General features: G+C 42.2%; 1 protein-coding gene across 16 annotated transcripts in view; it reads left to right on the plus strand.

Annotated features, from left to right (window-relative positions):
- The window catches only part of PARN (poly(A)-specific ribonuclease), a 173,122-nt gene that overhangs the window by 57,429 nt on the left and 94,178 nt on the right, over window positions 1–21,515 (plus strand). For 13 of the 16 annotated variants that reach the window (XR_016226279.1, XR_016226281.1, XM_002711762.6 and 10 more), the window contains 3 exons: window positions 8,036–8,091; window positions 9,998–10,084; window positions 13,548–13,622. Coding sequence is in view for 11 of the 16 variants with exons in the window: in XM_002711762.6 (XP_002711808.2) it covers window positions 8,036–8,091; window positions 9,998–10,084; window positions 13,548–13,622 (218 nt within the window). In the remaining 5 variants the exon portion in view is untranslated. Of the gene's footprint in view, window positions 1–8,035; window positions 8,092–9,965; window positions 10,085–13,547; window positions 13,623–21,515 lie in introns of all 16 variants that reach the window. The other 3 variants (XR_016226277.1, XR_016226280.1, XR_016226278.1) reach the window with 1 other exon arrangement.

Below are 21,515 nucleotides of genomic sequence, written 5' to 3' on the forward strand. Positions count from 1 at the left end.
TATCCCTCCCCCACCTGAGTGAAATTAAAATAACTGATGCCACAGTAAGTCCATTCCAGCCCGTGGTTGCCCTCGTTTGCCACTGGAGCTTCAGCGAGCCACGTGAATGAGCTGGTTTTGTGACTGATGGCTCCATGCTTACTACCCTGAGTGACAAAGACAGTTTCTTATAGCCTTAGTTAGCTTCTTACTATAAACATGTATAATGCCGAGTCCATGCGTGCAGGGTCCTCAGGAAGTGCTTTTACCTTTACTGCTGCTCCCTGAAAAGAAATCCCAGCACCATTTGCAGGTACATAGAGCTGGGCGCTGGGAAAGGTTTGTCTCCCATTGGAAGGCTTGGGGTAAGCTATGAATTCATAGCTCAGAACGTGTTGAGATTATTTACTCAATATTTCTGCGTCCTAGTCTTCTGTGGTTTGAGTATTTTCCATTTTCAATTTTATTTGGAGATTTTTTTTGAGATAAAGTAGTTTTCTGTGTTTTTGATTTGTTTTGAAAGGCAGAGTTAAAAGAAAAGAGAAAGAGAGAGATATTCTCTCTGCTGGTCTGCTCTCCAAATGGCTGCAACAGCCAGGCCTGTTCCAAACCAAAGCCAGGAGCTTCATCTGGTCCCCCAACAAAGGTTGCAGGGGCCCAGCCACTTGGGCCATCTTCCTCTGCCTTCCCAGGCACATTATTAGCAGGAAGCTGGATCAGAAGCAGAGCAGCCGGGACTCGAACCAGCGTGTGTAGGGGATGCCAGCATTGCAGGTGGCAGCTCAAGCTGCTACGCCACAACACTGGTCCCAGAAGTACAGTGTTGATAGAAGCAGGAAGTGCATGAACAAATTTGTACTGAGTGAAATACTGTTTTTTAAAAAGTTTATTTTTATTTATTTGAAAGGCATAGAGAGAGCGAGAGTGTGAGTGAGCAAGGAGACACAGGAAGAAAGAGGAGAGAGAAAGAAGCAGTCCACTGACTTACTGCCACAATGTTCACAACAGCCATAGCTGGGTCAGACTGAAGCCAGGAGTCAGAAGTTCCATCAGGGTCTCCCACATGCTCAGTGGGAACCCTATTACTGGGCCATCATCCACTGCCTTCCACAAATGCATTTGCAGGAAGCTACATTGGAAGCAGGGGCAGGCATTCTGACAATAGATGCAAGTGTCAGGTGTCCTAAGAGGCAGCTTACCCCATGTGCCACATCAGCCCAGAAATATTGTGTTTTTAGGAGGAAGACTGTAAAGAATTTGGAGAACTGACATTTTTCATTTTGCTAGTGAAGGAGACCAAAATTAGTACTGTTTTTTACGGAGACCTGTCTAAACAAGAGAGGTCAGAAAGATCATCCCAGCATGTGTATACAAGGAAAGAGCTGGCATTATGTAAGGTTAGCACCTATATGTGGCCACCGCTGGGGTCTCTGTCCACTGCGAGCTGTACTGATTGACTGATGGTAGTCCTGGTGTGTGGAGCCAGTAACTAGGAAGCCTGATGCACAAGGAGCAGCCCATTTTGCACCACAGACATGCCAAGGTTGTCCCTTTGATCTGTGGCCACATGGCTCACTTCATTGTTTGTTGTTTCCATTGCCTTGAAAATTGACTCTGCCATAGTTCTTCCTCAGACAGCAACCTCATTTCTCATGTCTGGGCTCTGTGCCATCATGTGAGGCTATAATTTAATCAGTCCGTATAGCATTACAAAAAAAAAAAAAAAAAAAAAAAAAACTATTTCTGGAGTTTGCTTGTATCCTGAGCTCTTATACACTGGGGGTTTGGGCAGTGATGCAGGTTGAAAATCCTGTCCCTAACCCCTCCCTGTAGGATTCAGAATTTGCCATTATTTCATATGGAAGCTTTGGAAACATTCGAGGTAAAAGCTAGATGGGAGAGGGGTACCACAGAGCCCACCTGAGTTTGGCTAGTGGTGGGGAGTGTTGGGTCTCAGTGCAGTGCTGTCTCTGCCCCCTGGGTGCCAGCAAGCCAATGAACTTGGAAAATCCTGCTTCCTCATTCCTTATGCAACAGGCCCTGCGCTTCCCTGCCTGTCCTCCAAGATTGAAGGAGGCTGAGTGGGCAATGACAAGTGTTCTTATTTTAATCAGGAACTTGACACTGGAAAAATATTTTTTTCGGGTTAAGACAGAAAAAGTCTACTCATAATTCCTCAGCCAAAAAAAAAAAAAAAAAGCTGTCATTTTAATGAATTTCCTATTCGTCTGTTTTCTGTTTGTATTTCACTTACTGATTGGGAGCAGCAGTCCTTATTTACTCATTGGGATTGTACTAGCTAGATGAGAAGCTTATAAAAATACATAGTAAGGGATTTTCCAGAGACACTGAACAAGGCCGCATCACAGGCCTCCGCTGGCGTGTCAGATGGCTGCGTCGTGGTTTCCGCACAGCCTCCCCTCGGTGGGTGATCTCGTGGCAGTGTGCACTGTCACTGCACCACGCCCTCTCCAGCCTGGGCAGGAGTGCTTATTTCTAACTACTTCTGAAAGTGTCCACGAGTGCACCTCTCTGATTCACTTTCTTCCACTGCCATCAGTTACGGTGCTGGAAAGCTTGCTGCTCCAAGAGAAATATGAAGCATTTCTTTCTCACATGAGTAAAATCCATGATTTCATATGAAGATTTGATCATGCATAATTTTAAGGAACTGCAATGATCTTTCCACTTCCTAGAGGCTAAACTTCTCCGCAGAAACTTACTGAGTCACCTGCAGGACTTATGTGCGTTTCTGAGTGTCACGCCTGCCTTTTGGCCTTCCAAGGAGAGCAGCATAAAATGGGTTAACACTGCCATTGTTTTGCAATCCCTTTTCTATCCTGAACAACTAGGGGATGGTTCAGATAAGCCATAGTCCAAGGCAAGCGATTGTGTCATCAGAGAATAACCTTTGATCTGCCTGAACTTTTTGAGCAGTCTCGAGTGTTTTGTGGTTGCTGGAATCTCTGAGGCTCGTTGGTAAGGATGGAGAATGTCAGTAAGGTTAGAAGTGTCTGGTTCTTTGTTGTGTGTGTTAATCCCTCACGTGTTTGCCAGTCTCTGGTGCTAAAGCTTAATTTGTGGCCCATGCACAGAAGCAGGTTGGACCTTTGCTAATGAATAGCCAAGAGAGTACTTTGAGAAATCGTTCTTCTCTTAAAAATGAGAAGGACGGGGCCGGCGCCTTGGTGTGGTGGATGGAGCTGCCACCTGCAGTGCCGGCATCCCATATGGGCACCAGTTCGAGTCCCAGATGCTCCACTTCCAATTTGGCTCTCTGCTATGGCCTGGGAAAGCACTGGAAGATGGCCCAAGTCCTTAGGCCCCTGCACCCTTTAGGGAGACACAGAGGAAGTTTCTGGCTTTGGATTGGCCCGTCTCTGGCCATTGCGGCCATTTGGGGAGTGAGCCAGCAGACGGAAGACATCTCCTTCGGTCTGTCTCTCTCTAACTCTGCCTTTCAAATAAATAAATAAATCTTAAAAAAAAAAACACTTTATATATTAAAAAAAAAAAAAGAATGACAGCTATCAGCAGTAAATTTCCCCAATTTTTTTTTTTGTTAGATTTATTTTATTTATTTGAGAGTTACAGGGAGAGGTAGAGCCAGAGAGACAGAGAGTTCTATCCATCTGATGGTTCACTCCCCAGAGGACCACAATAGCCAGAGCTGGGCCAATCTGAAACCAGGAGCCAGGAGCTTCTCCTGGTCTCCCACGTGGGCACAGGAGACCAAAGACTTGGGCCGTCTTCTATGGCTTTCCCAGGCCACAGCAGAGAGCTGGATAGGAAGCAGAGCAGCCAGGACACAAACTGGCGCCCATATGAGATGCTGGGTGTAGGCCGTGGCTTTAACCCTCTGCACCATAGCACCAGCACCAAATTTCCCTGATTTATCTCTTGCAGAAAAGCTAGTGCTTGCCACAGTTTGATCTGGTTTCAGGGAGTGGAAGAAGCCTTATGTTACTGCCTCTTGAATTTTGATGTAGTCCTTGGTGTTTGTTTTAGTAGCTTTTTTAAGTCAAATCATTCAATATAAACAAATCATTAACAATAATACTTCTTGGAGAAGTTGTCACCAGTCATGACTGTCCATCTGACTACCAGATCATCTTTAATGGCGATTAACACCACAAGGTGGAAGGTACTGTTTTCCCGTGATCACAATGATTCTCCGTGCTGAGGTTCTGACTTACTAGGTCTGTGTTTCTCACAAGTTCCCAGGTGCTGCTGGTTGCAAGCCATGTTTTGTTAAGGGTCTCAGGTTCGGTGCTCCTGAGAAGCTTTTTGCTAAAGGAGATGAAACTCTGTTAACTAGTGAGCCTTCATAGCCAGTGTCGGACACCGTGTCCCACTGCCCACAGCACAAAAGACTCTGGAGGGTGGCTTTTTATGAGTGGCTTACAGCATGTGGCTACCAAAGATGAGGTGTCTCTTTGGAGATAAAGGCATCGTTGTAAACTATACCACACAATCTAACCTGTACCTGTGGCCTGCCAAGAGGGTGAACCGAAGTTACCCAGTTCCATGTGTTGAGCAAAAGATCATGGCATCTGCTGTGTTTTGCCTTGTATCTGTCGACTTGTTTGAAAGCCACAAAAACCAGCATCACTGTTTGTATACTCTTAAAATGTTAAAAAAAAAAAAAAGTGACAAATGCCAGCGTTATGGCAAAACTAATTGTATGACATCTACGTTGTGAACTTGAGTCGCGTAGTTTCTTGGGATGAAATTGGCCAGTGGATCAAAGGAGGATTTCAGTTTTAATCATTACAGTTAATGTCAGTCCTTTAGAGAAAAAGAGGGAGAATAATGTTTCATCAGGAAGCTTTCAGGAATGAAGATTTCTGCACACAGACTTGAGTGTCTCTACCGTTTTATAGCCATCTCGAATCTTTGCTGAAATAGAAATATCGTTTCATGCGAGTGTTGGTCTGAGTATCTTTTTGATATCTGCAGATGAAAGGCCTTCTGGGAGAGCTTGTACTTCAGTACAATTCGCAGGGAAGGCGCACACTTTCATGTATCTCTTGGCATTTCTGCTTGTCTAGTGCATTTCCTCCTGTGTTAGATGAAAACTGTCAAGTTGGATGATCCATGTGTGAGGAGCTTTATCAACTCATTCCAGGGAGCCAGTGTGGGCCCTTTGACAGCCATTGTGGAGGAGGCTTGCATGCGCTGAAATGTTTTAATTTTTCTTCGGAAGGGCAGCAGGGATGTTAGCAGAGCGGTGGCTTGCCAAGCAGCATGGCATAAGGAGGGTGGGAGGCCACTGGGAAAGTTTACTTTGGTTCAGTTCCGCAGACTCTCGGCTTCAGCTTTAGAGCTGATTTCACAATTGTGTGGCTCTTTCCAGAGCCACGGTCTGCCAAGTCACACACAGAGTTGGTTTTCGTGTTCTTCCAGGGTTTGGGGCAACTCAGTTCTCTTTGAGCCCAGATATGAAGGTGGAGGCATAGAGGAAGGTTGAGACTATTAATAATTCATTTGAATTGAGTGGAGTTTCTATTTTCAGTATTGAGAGCAAACAAGATAGTGTAGGATTAACTAAATTTTAAAAATATCTTTTTAGCTGAGAATGGATTTTTACTTATTTTAATCAGATAGTATTAAAATTCAGATGAAATATTAGGGAACAGCTAGCCAGTATATTGTTTCAGAAAGATAATGGTTCAATTTTTTTTTAATGTTTAGAGAACTTGTAGAAGCTTCCTTTTATTTCAGTTGTTTGTTGTAGAACAGTACAGTTCTGAATCCATTATTGAGGTACCATGACTTCGGAAATTAAACAGAATTTTAAAAAGAAGTCAAAGCAGACTTACATTTGTGGTTTTACATTCTGTTCCTCTCCCATGCAGCCAGGTGAGACTGTGCACAGGATACGCAAGATTAACTCAAATGGAACTTTCAGTTGGCTTTTTCTAGGAAAGTCTCTAGTTATTTCTCTGAGACCTCTCAGTTCTGATAGCTTTTATTTTTGTTTTTTGTTAAAAAATAATAGTGGAGGGAAATTTGAAAAATAGTGCTTAGAGTTTCCTAAAGCCATTGCTAACAATGGAGGGATGAGAGTGTATTTTATTCTTGGATTTTTGATAATAGAAATATCTTATAAAAATGGAATAGCACAAAATGTGATGCTTTTTTAAACTAAAAATTAACATTATTTTTGAGGCTTTCAGTTATTATGTAATATGTTGAAATTTTGGACTATAATTTACTGACCCCCACATATTAATAAATCTTGAGAGTGATTTGATTATTGATATTTTTCACAATATCATGGTGGAGATCTTGATTCAACTTTTATTTTTCCTTAGAAATTAGGGTAAAAGTCTTAAGTTTTTTTATGGTGCTTGGTATGTGTCATCTTCTAAGGTTTTAAAATTTGGTTTCTAGGATTTGGGGACTTGTCTCTAAATTTACTGAATAGAGAATTGAAAATTAGCTGATGGATAATTGAGTCTCCTGACCCAGGTGTAACTTTGCAGTCTGATTGGTAATAGCAATGGTACCCGCCCTCATCATTGAGAGTCCATGGTGCTAGGTGCTTACATAGCTGACATTGTAGGACATACTGTTATTGGTTAAAACAACTTATAAAAGCAGACTAATACACTTGAGCCTAAATTAATAAACTAAAAATAAATTCGCTTCTTAGCCGTAGGATTTGGTCTGTTAAATTGTAGGCCAAATAAGCTTTCAAACCCTGAGTACCATGACTTGGTTTTTTTCTAACATTAACAGAACAGTATTGTTCATGCTGACGGATCCATTTGTAAACTAGATCATGCCCTGCTTGGCTCCTGAATGCCTGGTGATAATGTGCCTTAATCGCGGGTTGGTGAAGCCAGACTAATTGCTTGTTGGGCACTTGGATCACCTCTTTAATTTGCTGTATAATGTGGCCCTACCAGAAATACACAGTACATTGCTATTTAACTGAACTCTACAGAATGCCTAATATTTTGCCCATAATCTTGTAAATAAAATTGAATGATATTATAGAGAGTTGTAATTTGCAAGTACTGATTTTAAGTGCCTTTGTATTCATTTTGGAAGATCTGCATAAAATGACTGCTTTGGTTTATGTTAGTGTGATAGTTTTTGTTTTGTTTTGTTTTGTTTTGTTTTGTTTTTACCAAGGATTGTTTTACTTTGTGCTTTTGATGTGTGTGTTTTAACTAGCTATAGTTATGTGGACTTTTGAGATAGTCACTTATTTCAGACTGTGCCGTTCACCCCAATTGATTAGCATTCATCTAGTTCCTTTGAGTTTCATTTAAAAACAGAACCTACGCTGTCATTCTCAGCTCAGAAGCACCCATCATAAGGCTCTCTTTATAATTTGTAGGAACACTTGCTCATGAGTCAGTAAGATGATTTCCTCTGTTTCCTTGGACTACCCAGCAAAGCAGCTCTGTACAAGATTTTCCCTCAGCTCTTTAATTGCTAATTTCATTCATTTAGGTAATATTTAGTGAACAGCTAAGTGCCAGGAACAGTTGTAGGTGTGGTGAATACCTCTGTTCTTTTTTTTTTTTTTTTTTCCTTCTCTTTATGACAAATATTTAGTTAGCCCAACAGGAAAGTCTCAGAAGTGAATCTTAAAGAGTTTTAGTTACTCTAGGGGTGGAGTTTGGTGCAGTGATTAACAAGCCGTTTGGGATGCCTGCATCCTATCTCCAAGGGCCTGAATTTGAGTCCTGGCTCTGCTTCTGATTCTACCACGGGAGGTAGCAGATGATGGTTCAAACAGTTGGGCCTCTGCCACCTGTGTAGAAGTCACAGATTGAGTTCCAGGCTCCTAGCTGGGGCCCGGTCCAACTCCAGCTGAGGGCAGGTATCTGGGAGTCAACCAGTGGGTGGACGACCACTTTCTGTTTGTAGGCCTGTCTACCTTTCACATAAAATGAAATTAATTAATTCATTAAAATTATTTTAAAAAGAGCAATAAAATCAAGGAGCGTCTACTAAAAAATTTAAATGAAGCCTGTATTGGTTTTTATTTTTAAAGAAATCAGTCCATGCATGGCCTGTTTTTCCCTTCTTTTCATAGGTTATTTCTTATGAGGGTCATGGATATTCCTTATCTAAACTTGGAAGGACCGGACTGTAAGTAAATTTTTATTTTCTCATGCATGTACACATTTAAATGTATGATTTTAAAGGGATAACAGGACAAGTATTATTGAAAAGGAGCCTTTTTCACTTAAAGACGGGCGATGAGTTTGTGGTGGATATGAATACTGTGCTTAAGTTAATGACCCTTGGGCCTTTACATGTTCTGGTTCATGCACAAAGTGGAGTTTTAAAAATGTAACTTTTTGTTATTTTCATTTTCATTCAGAACTCTAATTTTATAATTTCCTGTCAATGTTTATAGTAGGTATTAAGATATGCTAGTCATGTCCGCAATGTGTTTAAATTTCTATTTTCCAGTTAGTTGAGTATGTATATATTCATGCTTAGTGGGCTGATTTTCTTTCCTCCCCTCCCCTCCCCTCCCCTCCCCTCCCCTCCCCTGTTTCTTTCTTTCTCTCTCTTTCTCTCTTTCTCTCTCTCTCTCTCTCTCTGTTTCTCTTTCTTTCTCTCTCTCTCTCTCTCTCTCCCTCTTTCTCTTTTCTTAAAAAGCCTTGGAAGGCAACCTTTTTCAGAGGAGATTGCTTCTTTTTCACTCTTCCGTTCAGTTGCTCTTTTTCTATCCTTGTTTTATTTGCAGTCATACCTGTCACCAGCAGGTAGTATTAGATGAATTATGCTCTTTGTAAAAAAAGAGTACTTATTTATTTGAAAGGGGGAGTCAGAGAGAGAGGGAGAAACAGAGAGATCTTCCTTCCACTAGTTCACTCCCCAAATGGCCGCAACAGTTGGGGGCTAGGCCAGGTTTATGCCAGGAGCTTCATCCTGGTCTCCCACCTGGGTGCAGGGGCTGGAGCACTTGGGCCATCTTCTGCTTTCCCAGGCACGTTAACAGGGAACTGGATTGGAAGTAGAGCAGCTGGGACTCAAACCAGAGCCCATATGGGATGCTGGCTTAGCTGCTATGCTGTAGCACTGGTCTGGAATTATGCTTATTGATAATAATCATTGAAATGATAGTTTGAGGACAAACTGCTCTTTATACTCCATGTTAGACTTAGATTTTAGCCTTTCTCACAGCAACCCTGTAAGCCACATATCACCATTCCCAGTGATATTGAGTGTTATCTGAGAGTGGTTAGAGTGTTTGGCTGTCTCATTTAGAGTTCAATACTTAAGTGGTGGGTCTGGGATTAGAACACAGGATGATGATTCAGGGTGCCTCTGCTTACAGTCTATTTAATTTGAATGGTATATTATCTTATTCATAAATAAATAAATGTGTAGACAGCTGGATTGAAAAGCTAGAGTCAAAGGGTATGCAAAGTCACAGCTTGGGACGCCTGCATCCCATATTGGACCTCCACTTCTTGTTCAGCTTGCTGCTAAACACCTGGGAGGCAACAGATGGGTTGCACTTGGACTCTTGCTACCCAGGCAGGAAATGGGGTTGGAGTTCCTAATTGCTGACTTCAGTCTGGCCCAGCGCTGGCTGGTGCAGGTATTTGGGGAGTGTTTATTTCCAGCAGATGGGAGATCCCTGTCTTGCTCGCTCTCATTCTGTCTTTCAAATAAAAAAACTTTAAAAAAAGAAAGAGAAAGAAAGAAAAATGTTTAGTAAAACTTCCTGAACAGAGCAACTTTTTTTTTCCCCTTTAATAATGTGTACAGGAACTTCATGAGAAACAAAGCTGTTGCTGCCTGAAATAGCTCAGGTTCACACTGTTGTGGGTTCCATAAAGTATCAGAGCCTGAGGACAGTGTTACAATGGCAGAATCCTACCAATCTTAAAAGTACTTCTAGGACTTGTTTGGTAATCATGAGGTATTTCTGACAGTTTCCTCAAGCTAGCGTGGACTCAGTTTTGTAAAAGGAGGACTGACTGACTTGCTTGATCACTTTTCAGTGATCAACCTTTCATCAAACTGTGTCTTGTAGTGCAGCCTAAACGTGATCATGTTCTCCACGTGACATTCCCCAAAGAGTGGAAAACCAGCGACCTTTACCAGCTCTTCAGTGCCTTCGGTAAGTAAATCACAAGTGCATATGTGCTTTTCAAGGTTTTGCACTTCTCTTGTTGTAAGTGGCCAAAGGCTAATAACTTCTGCTTGCACACAAAAGAGTTTTTAATACACGAGGTTTTAATTTCCCTTGTGAAATTCTTGTTGTAGTGTACTGACGTGTTTGTGCTACTATGATCTAAGAAACTTTTTTTTAAGATTAATTTATGTATTTGAAAGGCAGAGTTATAGAAAGAGCCAGAGAGAGAGAAGTCTTTCATCCACTGTTTTATTCCCCAAATGGGTGCAATGGCTGGCGTTGTGCCAATGTGAAGCCAGAAGCAGAAGCGTCTTTTGGGTCTCTCGCGTGGGTTCAGGGGTCCAAGGACTTGGGCCGTCTTCTGCTGCTTTTCCAGGCCACAGCAGAGAGCTGGATGGGAAGTGGAGCAGCCAGGACTTTAACTGGCACCCATCTAGAACACTAGCACTGCAGGCAACAGCCTTACCCACTACACTACAACACCGGCCCCAATCTAAGGAACTTTTAATAGCACTTCACAACAGAGTGCTATTAATCCATGTGAAACAAGACGTCGTTACTATGACTGTCCTTACTTCTGATCAGGGAAACTAGCCTAGGCTGAGAATAACTCTTTAGGATGAAGTTCAGAGAGTGTTTATTTCCTAAGAGCAGGCCATCTCTGCCTCAGATTTAATTAAAGCAGCAAACACAGGTGTTGCAGCAGGCTGAGGTCTGATACGGATGAGGTAGGGCAGTTCTTTCTTCCCATCAAGCAGTCTCTGGTTGGGGTTATAGAGGCGATGCTGATTGTAAGCCTGCAGCTGTGCCTCTTTATTTTAAAAAATGAAGTGTTTAAGGTGTTCTCTGTGGAAATTCTTGGATACAGTGAAGGTAGCACAAAGCTTCTTGTCCGGTAGTAATGTTTAGTAAACATCTATGTGTCTCCTCAGAGAACTCTGCTTAGCCATGTAGAAAACATTTGAAGGGTTCTCTTAAAAGATGGGAAATTTTGTTTTGACACTGGAGAAAAAAGAAGATACAGAGTAGAAACCCTGTGTGATAGGCACCGTCGTGCTGTTAGCACTGAATATTTAATCATGGCTCAGCTCTTTCCTTCCTGTATGCGTTTTGGTGTTTTATTTCTCCTTTTTTCTTTAAGATTTATTTATTTATTTATTTGTGAGTCAGAGTTACAGAGAGGGAGAGAGAGAGAAAGAGAAATCTTTCTTCTGGTTCACTCCCCAGGTAGCTGCAACAGCTAAGGCTAGGCCAGGCTTCATCCAGATCTCCCATGTGGGTGCAGGAGCACATCCTCTGCTGCCTTCCCAGGCACATTAGCAGGGAGCTGCATCAGAAGTAGAGCAGCCAGGACTCTGACTGGTGCCCATATGGGCTGCCGGCACTGCAGATGGTTGATCAACCTGTTATATCATAGTATCAGCCCCAATTTTGGTGTTTTCTAAAATAAGCATGTAAAGACTTGACACACTTAATTTTCAGAAAAGTATTGAAAGCAGGTAGATTTCTGGAGCATTTTTCTAATCTTTGCAGATAGTGTAGATGTCTTCTGAACTTCTAGTCCTGCTTTTAATTTAAAAACAGAGAAATGCAGTTGAATTTCAAGGCTCATTTCTTTTGGAAGCTTTTGCTTTTGTTTTTCATCTTAATAAGTTCTTATCCCAGTGTAGTCAAACTTCATCTAGCTAAATTAGGCAAAGTGTTCTGAGTAGGGTTTTTTTAGTTTAATTATTTTTTAAATTGGCTCTAATAACCTTGGGTAGGGACCCTCTTATCTTTGCTCCCTTACCAGAGATAATAAGACCTATTTTGCTGGCATGTCATGAGAATTAAGTGGGCTGATCCATGGAAGGAATTTTGAAAAACATAAGGCATATAGCAACTACCCAGTGGAAGTTAGGTATTATTATTTATCTAAAGAGCAGCTCACACGCAGGGGTGAAGAAGTAACAAGTAGTAGTCCATGAGTTTTGTAATTGCAAAAGTGCAAATGTGGCCGTAATGTGCAACTGGAAGCAAGGGACTTTTTGTTCCTTTGATGGCATAACAAGGCAATTTTGAAAAATTTCTGCCCTTCAAATATTTTAGTAGGAATGAAAACAGTTTCTCATTACTAAATTCTGATGATATTTACCCATTTTGTAATATCCAGTTTTCTGTTTTTCCGAGAACAGGGGACACCAAATACTGAGGTCTCTGCTCTTCTCTTTGGTTTTCTCCAACTTCCTCCCACGCCCCACTCCTCCATTCTCCCTTCCCTTCTGTGGGTGTTGTCTTCCTTGAGTGTCGTCTCTGTGTGTGCCACCGTTTGTGTCTGCATACCGCCTCCTGCTCTCCTGCCTCCCTGCTTCCATCTGTCATGGTTTTCTCTCTGGCTTCTTGTTTCTCCCGTCCTCTGTTCTGCCATGTGCCTCTCTCTGCCTGGACTTGACATCAACATCAAGCTTTTCTTCTTTCTTCTTACTTGCTTTGTTTTTTGACTTGTTTTCTTTCTCTTTCTTTCCTTTTTTTTTTTTTTGGACAGGCAGAGTTAGAGAGACAGAGAGAAAGGTCTTCCTTCCGTTGGTTCACCCCCAAAATGGCCACTACAGCCGGTGCGCTGCGCCAATCTGAAGCCAGGAGCCAGGTGCTTCCTCCTGGTCTCCCATGCGGGTGCAGGGCCCAAGCACTTGGGCCATCCTCCACTGCCTTCCTGGGCCACAGCAGAGAGCTGGACTGGAAGATGAGCAGCTGGGACTTGTTTTCATGTTTCCCGTACTCAAATTTCAAAATTTATGTCTCTAAAAAGAAACAGTTGTGTTTTTAAACTTATGTGCTCTCTAATTTTTTTTCCCATCATGTTATTTTCCTTTTTATTTATTTTAGAATAGCCATCCTAATACGTGTGATGTTCTAGGGTGTTTTCCAACACTGACCCTTTCCTCAAGTTTGACAGTTCGCTAGAATGACTTATAGAACTGGGGAAAGCTTGTCACATCTCATGGTTGATTATAAAGGACAGAAGTTGGGACCAGCCAACAGAGAGATGCTTAGGGTGAGGCAAAGCGGATGCAGTTCAGGGCTTCCGTGCTCCACCTGGGCCTGCCCCCCTCTCAGCGAGACAGCGTGCCCACCACAGTCGTGACTCTTCAGGAGAAACAGTCTCGAGCTCTGGCATATTTCTGACATGCTCCAGGTTCTGATATGGAAGGATATCTTTTAAAAATGAATTTCTAATAACTTTTTTTTTTAACCTTTTTTGTCTTTACTCTGGGAGTTTTAACTGGAATAACTACTGTGATAGATTTAAGTTTTAAGTCAGCTAACTCAGTGTAGAGATTTTGGTAAGGTTATTAAAACAGCACCTCATCTCTCTTTAAATTAGAGCCTATACTGCTGTATGTCAGATGTAGATCTGACAGCTCCTTATGTGGTCAACATTCACTTGACTTTTCATTCGCTGTTGCAGGTAACATCCAGATATCCTGGATTGATGACACATCAGCATTTGTTTCCCTCAGCCAGCCTGAGCAGGTACAAATTGGTAAGTGTTTTGAACATCTGTTTTATGTGTTAAAATAAAATGAGATCTTATCCACCCTCCTGCCCCCCTCAGTTTAAAAGCTAGGGGTTCAGTCAGCTAATCACAAGCTTTGCTGCCTGGTTTCTTTTTCAGCTTGTCTCTAAAGGAAATAAGTAGTAAGTATGGTGTGACTATGAAAAATAAGACAAATGTTTTGATTTTTAGATATGCATGGTGTATTTTTTCACTCAGCTTCGTTCTGTTCCTCTCCTGTTGTGCTTTTTCTAAAATGAGTTGCGGATTTACTTTGAGAATTAGGAGTAGTCAGTTGGGGCTGTGTGGAGGGACCTCAATCTGCTTATGCCTATGATTTTCCCATTGATCTGTAAATATTTGCAGTTTACTTGCACCATTAAATTTTTATCAAATACTTTTACAAACAAGCTAAATAATACCTCACTGAACAGTGTTTGACAAATGGAACCACGTCTCTTGTTGACTCTAATTTGGATATTGACTATCATTAAATGTTCTGTTTTCTTAAGATGAAAAGTTACTAGGTAAAATATTGTAAAATATGTTGTTAAGCTACATATACAGATTTCAAGCACATTGGTGCATAATAATGTAAAGGTATGAGTTTTTTTTAAGTGATATCTGATTTTTTCTGTATTTAGCCAAGTGCCATTTACTGTCTATAAGAGTTCTGTAATCTAACTGTTAAGTAATTGTATTAGAAAACTTGTACTAATGTACGAGTTCAGATCGTTTAATGATACGGCCATCCCAGGAATGCAGTCTGTGACATAGAGGCTAAACACTTGGGGCTCTGGGACCATGCAACTATACCCCCTGTCATGTGGCCTTGGGCATGTCACCTGACCTTGACATGCTCCTGCCTATCTCTGCAAACCCAGGGTGATGGTATGGACTTGTTGGGGTTGTTGTGAAGATTACGTGAAACCATGTACATAAAGCTTGGTACAGCGTTGAGTTCTTACTGTGGTTCTTGAACAGTGGATTTTAAGGTAAAATGCACAAAGGAGCACATAATGCCAGGAATAGTGTTGAGTGCAGGATATGAGTGATTTGCTTGTTAAATGTTTCAGTTTTTGCTTAGCTGTATCTCAGTGATGCATTTCACCACAATCCTTAGGAAGAGGTTAATAGGGGCTGGGATTGTGGCACAGAGGGTCAGGCCACTGCCTGCAGTGCCTGAATCCCATGTGAGTGCGTTCAAGTCTCAGCTGCTCCAGTTCCTGACCAGCTCCCTGCTAATGGCCTGGGAAAAGCAGTGGAGGATGGCCTGAGTACATGGGTCCCTGAACCCATGTGGGAGACCCAGAGGAAGCTCATGGCTTCAACCTGGCCCAGTTTTGACCATTGCAGTCATCTGGGGAGTGAACTAGCAGATGGAAGATCGCTCGCTCGCTCGCTCTCTTTCTTTCTGTGTGTGTGTGTGTGTGTGTGTGTGTCTCCCTCTCTCTGTAATAAATCATTAAATTGAAAGAAAAAACAATGGTTAAGAGAATCCAGAGGAATCAAATTATTAGACAGCTGAAGGTAAGGTCAGGTGGGGGCAGGGACCTGAGATTTAGATTGTAGTGAGGCTGCAGTGAGACTGAGCTAGACCATCTGGCCCAGTGTCTACTCATCAGCTCCCTCGAAGGTCACATTCAGCTGACATTGAAGTCATTCAGTGGGATGGAGGGAAATGCATGGCTTTAAAATCAGACTGACAGGAGATTAACCTCGGTTCTGCCACTTGTCAGCCATGTTTTTGGACAGTAAACCCTCTAAGTCACAAGTTCTTGTGTATGTGAGGGAGATGCTAATAGTTACTTTGCAGGATTATTGTGAGGAAGAAATGAGATCATGGGCGTTAAGTTCCCAGCAAAGAGCCTGGCTCTCCACAACCAGTGCTTGACAGAAATGGTAGACAATTAATATATCTGCTTGGCATCCCTTGCTGTGAGCAGTGAAATGAGAATGTGTAAAATAAAAGTGCTTTGCAATCTGTACACCATTAGTTAGTACTATGTATTTGAAAATAAAAGCATAATTGCTTATTTTGCATATGTGATATCAGAGTTTGTGATATACCATATTGGATATCAAATGATGACTGCTCCCTTATTGTTAGGTGGTTCCTTAAACAGATTTGAAGCTATATATTTTATTCAGTGATCAGGGAGCTGCATTTCAGAGCTGTGTGTATCTCCAGGGGCTCTCTGCGTATTTGACTGTTTGTTTATATGGCCTCCCTGAGGGTAGCACTAGGTCCATCCTGTTCACCACTGCATCCTCTCTGGCTGGCACACACTGAAGCCTGAGTGTGAGTTTGAATTCCTAATATGAGGAATAAGCCAACATAAGATCATGACATTTCACCTTTTTCCTCCTAGATTAAGAAGCGGATTGCCTTTGCTATTAAAGTTTAATTTTCCAAGATGATCTCTTTCCTCTCATGACCAGCTCTTGACAAAACGCCTGACAGTTTGAACATGCTGTGACTTGCCTGGTCTCCTTTGCTGTGAGCTCTTTGCTCAGCCATCCCCGCTCCAGAACCTGGATGTACCCTTTTTTGCCTCATCTCAGCTTACACACAAGTTTCTCCAGCTGTTTCCTGTCCTTTTGTAGGGAATTGACCCTGTTTCTGATGCATATGTAGCATTCATTGCACCTGTTTCATTGTTTTCACAAATAGACTGTAAACTCTTTGAGAGCAGGGACCACCACTTTTGTTTATTATTTTGTTTTTGGTGCTAAAAGATGCAGTATCTGACATTAATAAGTAAATACTCAGTATTTATTGAATTAAGTGATGGTATTAAGGTTTTCAGAAGCCTTTTTGCACGGGATGGTTATATTTAACATCTCTGGTCTCTTGCTGTCATTTCTAAAATTATTCATTGAAACCAAACGTGAACTATTTTTTATAGTGGTAATTCTAATGATGAGAGGGACCCAGGGTATCTAATGTGCTGCAAATCCTATTAATGTTATCTTAAACAAATTACTTATTCATTTCAGCGGAAGCAGAGGGCCTGTTAGATCAATAATGTAACATTGAAAAAAAATCATTAAACGCCTATTTATATAGAAGTTCATAATGGTTTCTTTGGCTCTGTTACAAACCTTTTCTGATTTACATTTAAGGACTTGCTTTTTATCTGACACCTGTCTTTTTCTTTTGGTAATATGAAATCTAATCCAGATTTTTAAAAGCCATTTTCAACATCTTGAATATCAAAGTTATCTTTTTATAGGAAACCTCGTTACACTGATTACTAAAGCACTTCCACCAAAGGTCGCTTGGTTTGACTCCTGCAACTTTTCCTTTGCTACTGCTATGAACATGACAGTCCATCATGCTGGGGTATTCAGATAAGTGACAGCCCACCCAGGCCGGATGTCTCCAGCAGGGCAGCATGCCATCAGAGTGACTCAAGCCTTGGAGAAGATCATTGACCTCACCATTTGAGAATTTTTCTCAAAGTAGTGACGAGATCACTGTTAATGGTCACATCTGAAGGGCTCACTCATGGTTCAGGTTTTATTTCTAATATAGTCTTGTTAAATGTGGGAAGAGTTCAACAGTGTTTCAGATGCAGTAGAACTTTCTAGTCATACTCTCTCAATTTGTAGACATTGTCTTGAGTGTTTTTAGACCCATTGTAGGATATTCTCTTCTATAATTTTTATAAAAATGACTTGAGGAAAGTAGTTTTTTTGTTGTTGTTGTTGCTGTTTATTTTGAAGACTGGAGGCTGGAGCACACTAGGAATGCTACAAGAAATTTTTAAAAGTAGAGATTGATGCAGGTACTTTAGAAGAGGTAGAAACCCAAGAGCTGTTCCCAGGCCACATCAGGTGCTTGTAGGGTACCTACTGTGTTGCCTTAGGGCCTGCTCAGGATGGGTTGTTGGGATAGAGGAGGACGCTTGGCCTTACCAAGTGCAGAGTATGAGTGTGGCTTATAGTAAATCAGATGGTTAAAAGCCATGCTTTTGATGGTGCTGAGCAGAATGTTAGAGTTTTGGATACAGCTCTCTTCAGTGATGATTCAGCACTGAATTTGCTTAACAGGTCGCTTGTAATTTTGTGTGCATTTTTTATCTTTTAGTGTTTGCAGACTATCGTGGTAACAGCTTGTCGTTGGGGTTACTGGTAATCTCTCTGCTCATTTTTCCTTGTTGCTCTAGCAAGGGTCCTGATGTTGGTGATCTTGGTGACGAACCAGCTCTTTTTGGCTTAGTTTATTTTCTATATCGTGTGCTCTTATTTTGTGGGTTTTTTATTTTTTATTTTTAATTTCATTCCTCTTACTTACATTGAGTTCTTTTGTTCTTATCTTTTGTTTTCTTGAGGTAGAACTTTACATGATTGATTTTTCTTTAAATTGTGCTAAAAAGATTTAATGCTGACTTCCGGAGATTTTCCGGAGGTCACTGTAGGTCTGGTGGTTAGCTTAGCACTTAGAGCCAGTAAGCTTTCACTGTTTGCCAGCTGGGTTGGGAGAATGTTCCGCATGCAGGCAGCTGACAAATCTGCCCGCTTTCACTTTTGGCTGGACCTTTTCTCCTGTGAGTACACAAGGCCTCATGCTCAGCTGTCGGTGTGCACGTAGCTCAGACTGCCTCCAGGTCGTTGGCTTTGACTTCTTTTCTTGTCTAAAACAAGTACAGAAAGCTACCACTTGTGGCTGGTGCTGTGGCATAGCAGTTAAAGCTACTGCCTGCATGGCCGGCGCCGTGGCTCAATAGGCTAATCCTCCACCTTACGGCGCCGGCACACCGGGTTCTAGTCCCGGTTGGGGCGCCGGATTCTGTCCCGGTTGCCCCTCTTACAGGCCAGCTCTCTGCTATGGCCAGGGAGTGCAGTGGAGGATGGCCCAAGTGCTTGGGCCCTGCACCCCATGGGAGACCAGGAAAAGCACCTGGATCCTGGCTCCTGCCATCGGATCAGCGCGGTGCGCCGGCTGCAGCGGCGGCCATTGGAGGGTGAACCAACGGCAAAAGGAAGACCTTTCTCTCTCTGTCTCTCTCTCTCACTGTCCACTCTGCCTGTCCAAAAAAAAAAAAAAAAGCTACTGCCTGCAGTGCCAGCATTCCGTATGGGCTCTGGTTCCAGACCCGACTGCTCCACTTCTGATCCAGCTCTGTCCTGTGGCCTGGGAAAGCAGTAGAAGATGGCCCAAGTCCTTGGGCCCTGGCACCCCTGTGGGAGATCCAGAAAAAGTTCCTGGCTCCTGGCTTTGTATCATCTCAGCTCCAGCCATTGCAGCCATCTGGGAAGCGAACTAGCAGATGGAAGACCTCAGACCTCTCCTTCTTTACCTCTTTCTGTCTGTAACTCTGCCTTTCAAATAAGTAAAAGAAAGAAAGAAAGAAAAAGAAAGCTACCACATGATGTCTAAGTGCTACTTTAGCAGTTTTCCTCAGTTTATGTGTGTGTTTTCATTATCAAGTTAGAAAAGCTTTTTTAAATTTATCCCTTGACCATGGATTATTTAGAAATGTATTGTTTTATTTCCAAATGCTTAAGGTCTTCCTAGAATTCTTACTGTTACTAATTTATAATTTTCTGTTATAATTACTCACAATGATTCCAGTCCTCATATTTACTGAAACTTACTTTGTAGACAAGCATAAATACTTTCTTGCCAAACATAGCTGTGAGTACCTGGAAAGTATGTGAATTCTTCGGTGTATGGTTTGACCTCTATCAGTTAGTGTATTTTATATATTTGGTTATTAAAAAAAAATTTTTTTTTTAATTTATTTGAGGGATAGAGAGGAAGAATTCGCATCTGCTGCAAAAGCCTGCAGCAGCTAAGGCTGGGCCTGGGATGGAGCTCGGGTTTCCCATGGAGGTACCAGGGACCCAACTTGAGCCAATTACTGCTACATCCCAGGGTCTGCAATGGCAGCAAACTGGTATCAGGAGCCAGAGCTGGAGCCAGGTCTGCTGTGGCATTGCAGGGGTCTTAACTGTTAGGCCAAATGCACACCCTTTACTGATTTTTTTAATTGAGTGGTTCTGTCATTTTGGGGGGTGGGTGCTAAGATCTCCTGTGATTGTGAGATTGCTTTTCACTGTCATGTACTTTTGAGGCTGTGCAGGTAGGTGTGCACACATTATGATTGCTTTGTCCTTCTGATGAAGTGATCCTTTTCTTACCGTGAAATATCTTTCTTTATCTTTTATAATACTATTAATTTTAAGATTATCTATTTGATACTGATATAACCACTTCATCCTTAGGTATTTTATGTCTCTGACATATCCTTGTCATTTCATTTGCTCTTGACCTATCGTAAGTCTCTTGCAGACATCATACAGTTAGATCTTGCTTTTTAAACCATTCTGATTAGTCTTTTAATTGGAGTACTTGGTCCAACTTAATGTCATTATTGATAGGATTAGACCTGTCGCTTTTTTTTTTTTTTTTTGACAGGCAGAGTGGACAGTGAGAGAGAGAGACAGAGAGAAAGGTCTTCCTTTTGCCTTTGGTTCACCCTCCAATGGCCGCCGTGGCCGGCGCACTGTGGCCAGCGCACCGCACTGATCCGAAGGCAGGAGCCAGGTGCTTCTCCTTGTCTCTCATGGGGTGCAGGGCCCAAGGACTTGGGCCATCCTCCACTGCACTCCCAGGCCACAGCAGAGAGCTGGCCTGTAAGAGGGGCAACCGGGACAGAATCCAGCACCCCGACCTGGACTAGAACCCGGTGTGCTGGCACCGCAAGGCGAAGGATTAGCCTGTTGAGCCATGGCGCTGGCCAGACCTGTCCTTATATATATATATATATATATTTTTTTTTTTTTTTAAGGGAAAGAGTTTATTGGGGAACACCCTACAGACCGGAGTGAAGGGGCGGCAAAGGAAAAAGAGAGAAAGAGAATATAATAGAGAAACAGAGAGGAGAGGAACTAGCAAGGAGAGAAGAGAGAGCAGAGAAGAGAGAGGAGAGCAGAGCCAAGAGCCCAGAGGGGGAGGCTAGAGAGAGCTGGAGAGAAGGGCCAAGAGAACACGTGTTCAGGAACAGGCCCTTTTAAAACTTTGCCTGAGGGCAGGCAGGGAAGCCGGAGCAGCGAATCCCATTAGGATGGGGGGGGGTGGAGCCTGGCTCAGGTAGCTGGGCCATGCGGCCACCTGGCTACAACTGCACCAGTTTCCTAACATTCCCCCCTTTTGTTTTTTATAAAGCAAGGTTTGTATAGGCTTACGTTAATCCCAAAAGTCCAGGAGGGGTAGAGGGACGATGATCTGTCTTTAGAGCTACTTCCTGCTGACATGGGACGATGATGTACTCTTCGCTGGCATGGGGCGATCAGACCTGTCCTTTTAAACTTGTTTCTCATTTGCTCCCTCCCGTGTTTTTGTTTATTGATTTACTCATTTTTGGCCGCCTTTAGGATTAAATTATTTTGAAAAATCCTACTTTAATTTCTCCATTGGCTCTCTATTTTTGTCTCTGTATTTTTTTTAAGTGACTGCTTTAAGAATTTCATTTTCTTCCCATAACCTTCCACAGTCTGTTTAGAGTTTGTATTGTACAGCTTCACGTAGAATATAGAGACTTTACAACCATGCAGGTCCATTTAGTTCCATCTTCTTAGCCATTTATTTTTTTAAAGATTTATTTTTTATTTCTTTGAAAGGCAGAGTTACAGAGAGAGGAGAAGAGATGTTGCTCCAGTAATTACTGATGACCTGTTGGTTGTTTTCTGTCTCCTCTTCCTCTGTTCTTCAGGTTAGACCATTTCTGTCAGTCTCCAAGCTGAGTCCTCTCTCTGTTATCATCGTTCTGCTGTTAAGCCCATCAGTGAACATTTTGTCTCATATACAGGTGCTCCTCAGCTGACACTGGGGTTATGAATATCTTGTGTCATTTACTGAATACTGTACAG

Source organism: Oryctolagus cuniculus, chromosome 19 (genome assembly GCF_051225735.1).
Source record: "Oryctolagus cuniculus isolate XC-2025 breed Fujian yellow rabbit chromosome 19, ASM5122573v1, whole genome shotgun sequence".
NCBI lineage: Eukaryota > Metazoa > Chordata > Mammalia > Lagomorpha > Leporidae > Oryctolagus > Oryctolagus cuniculus.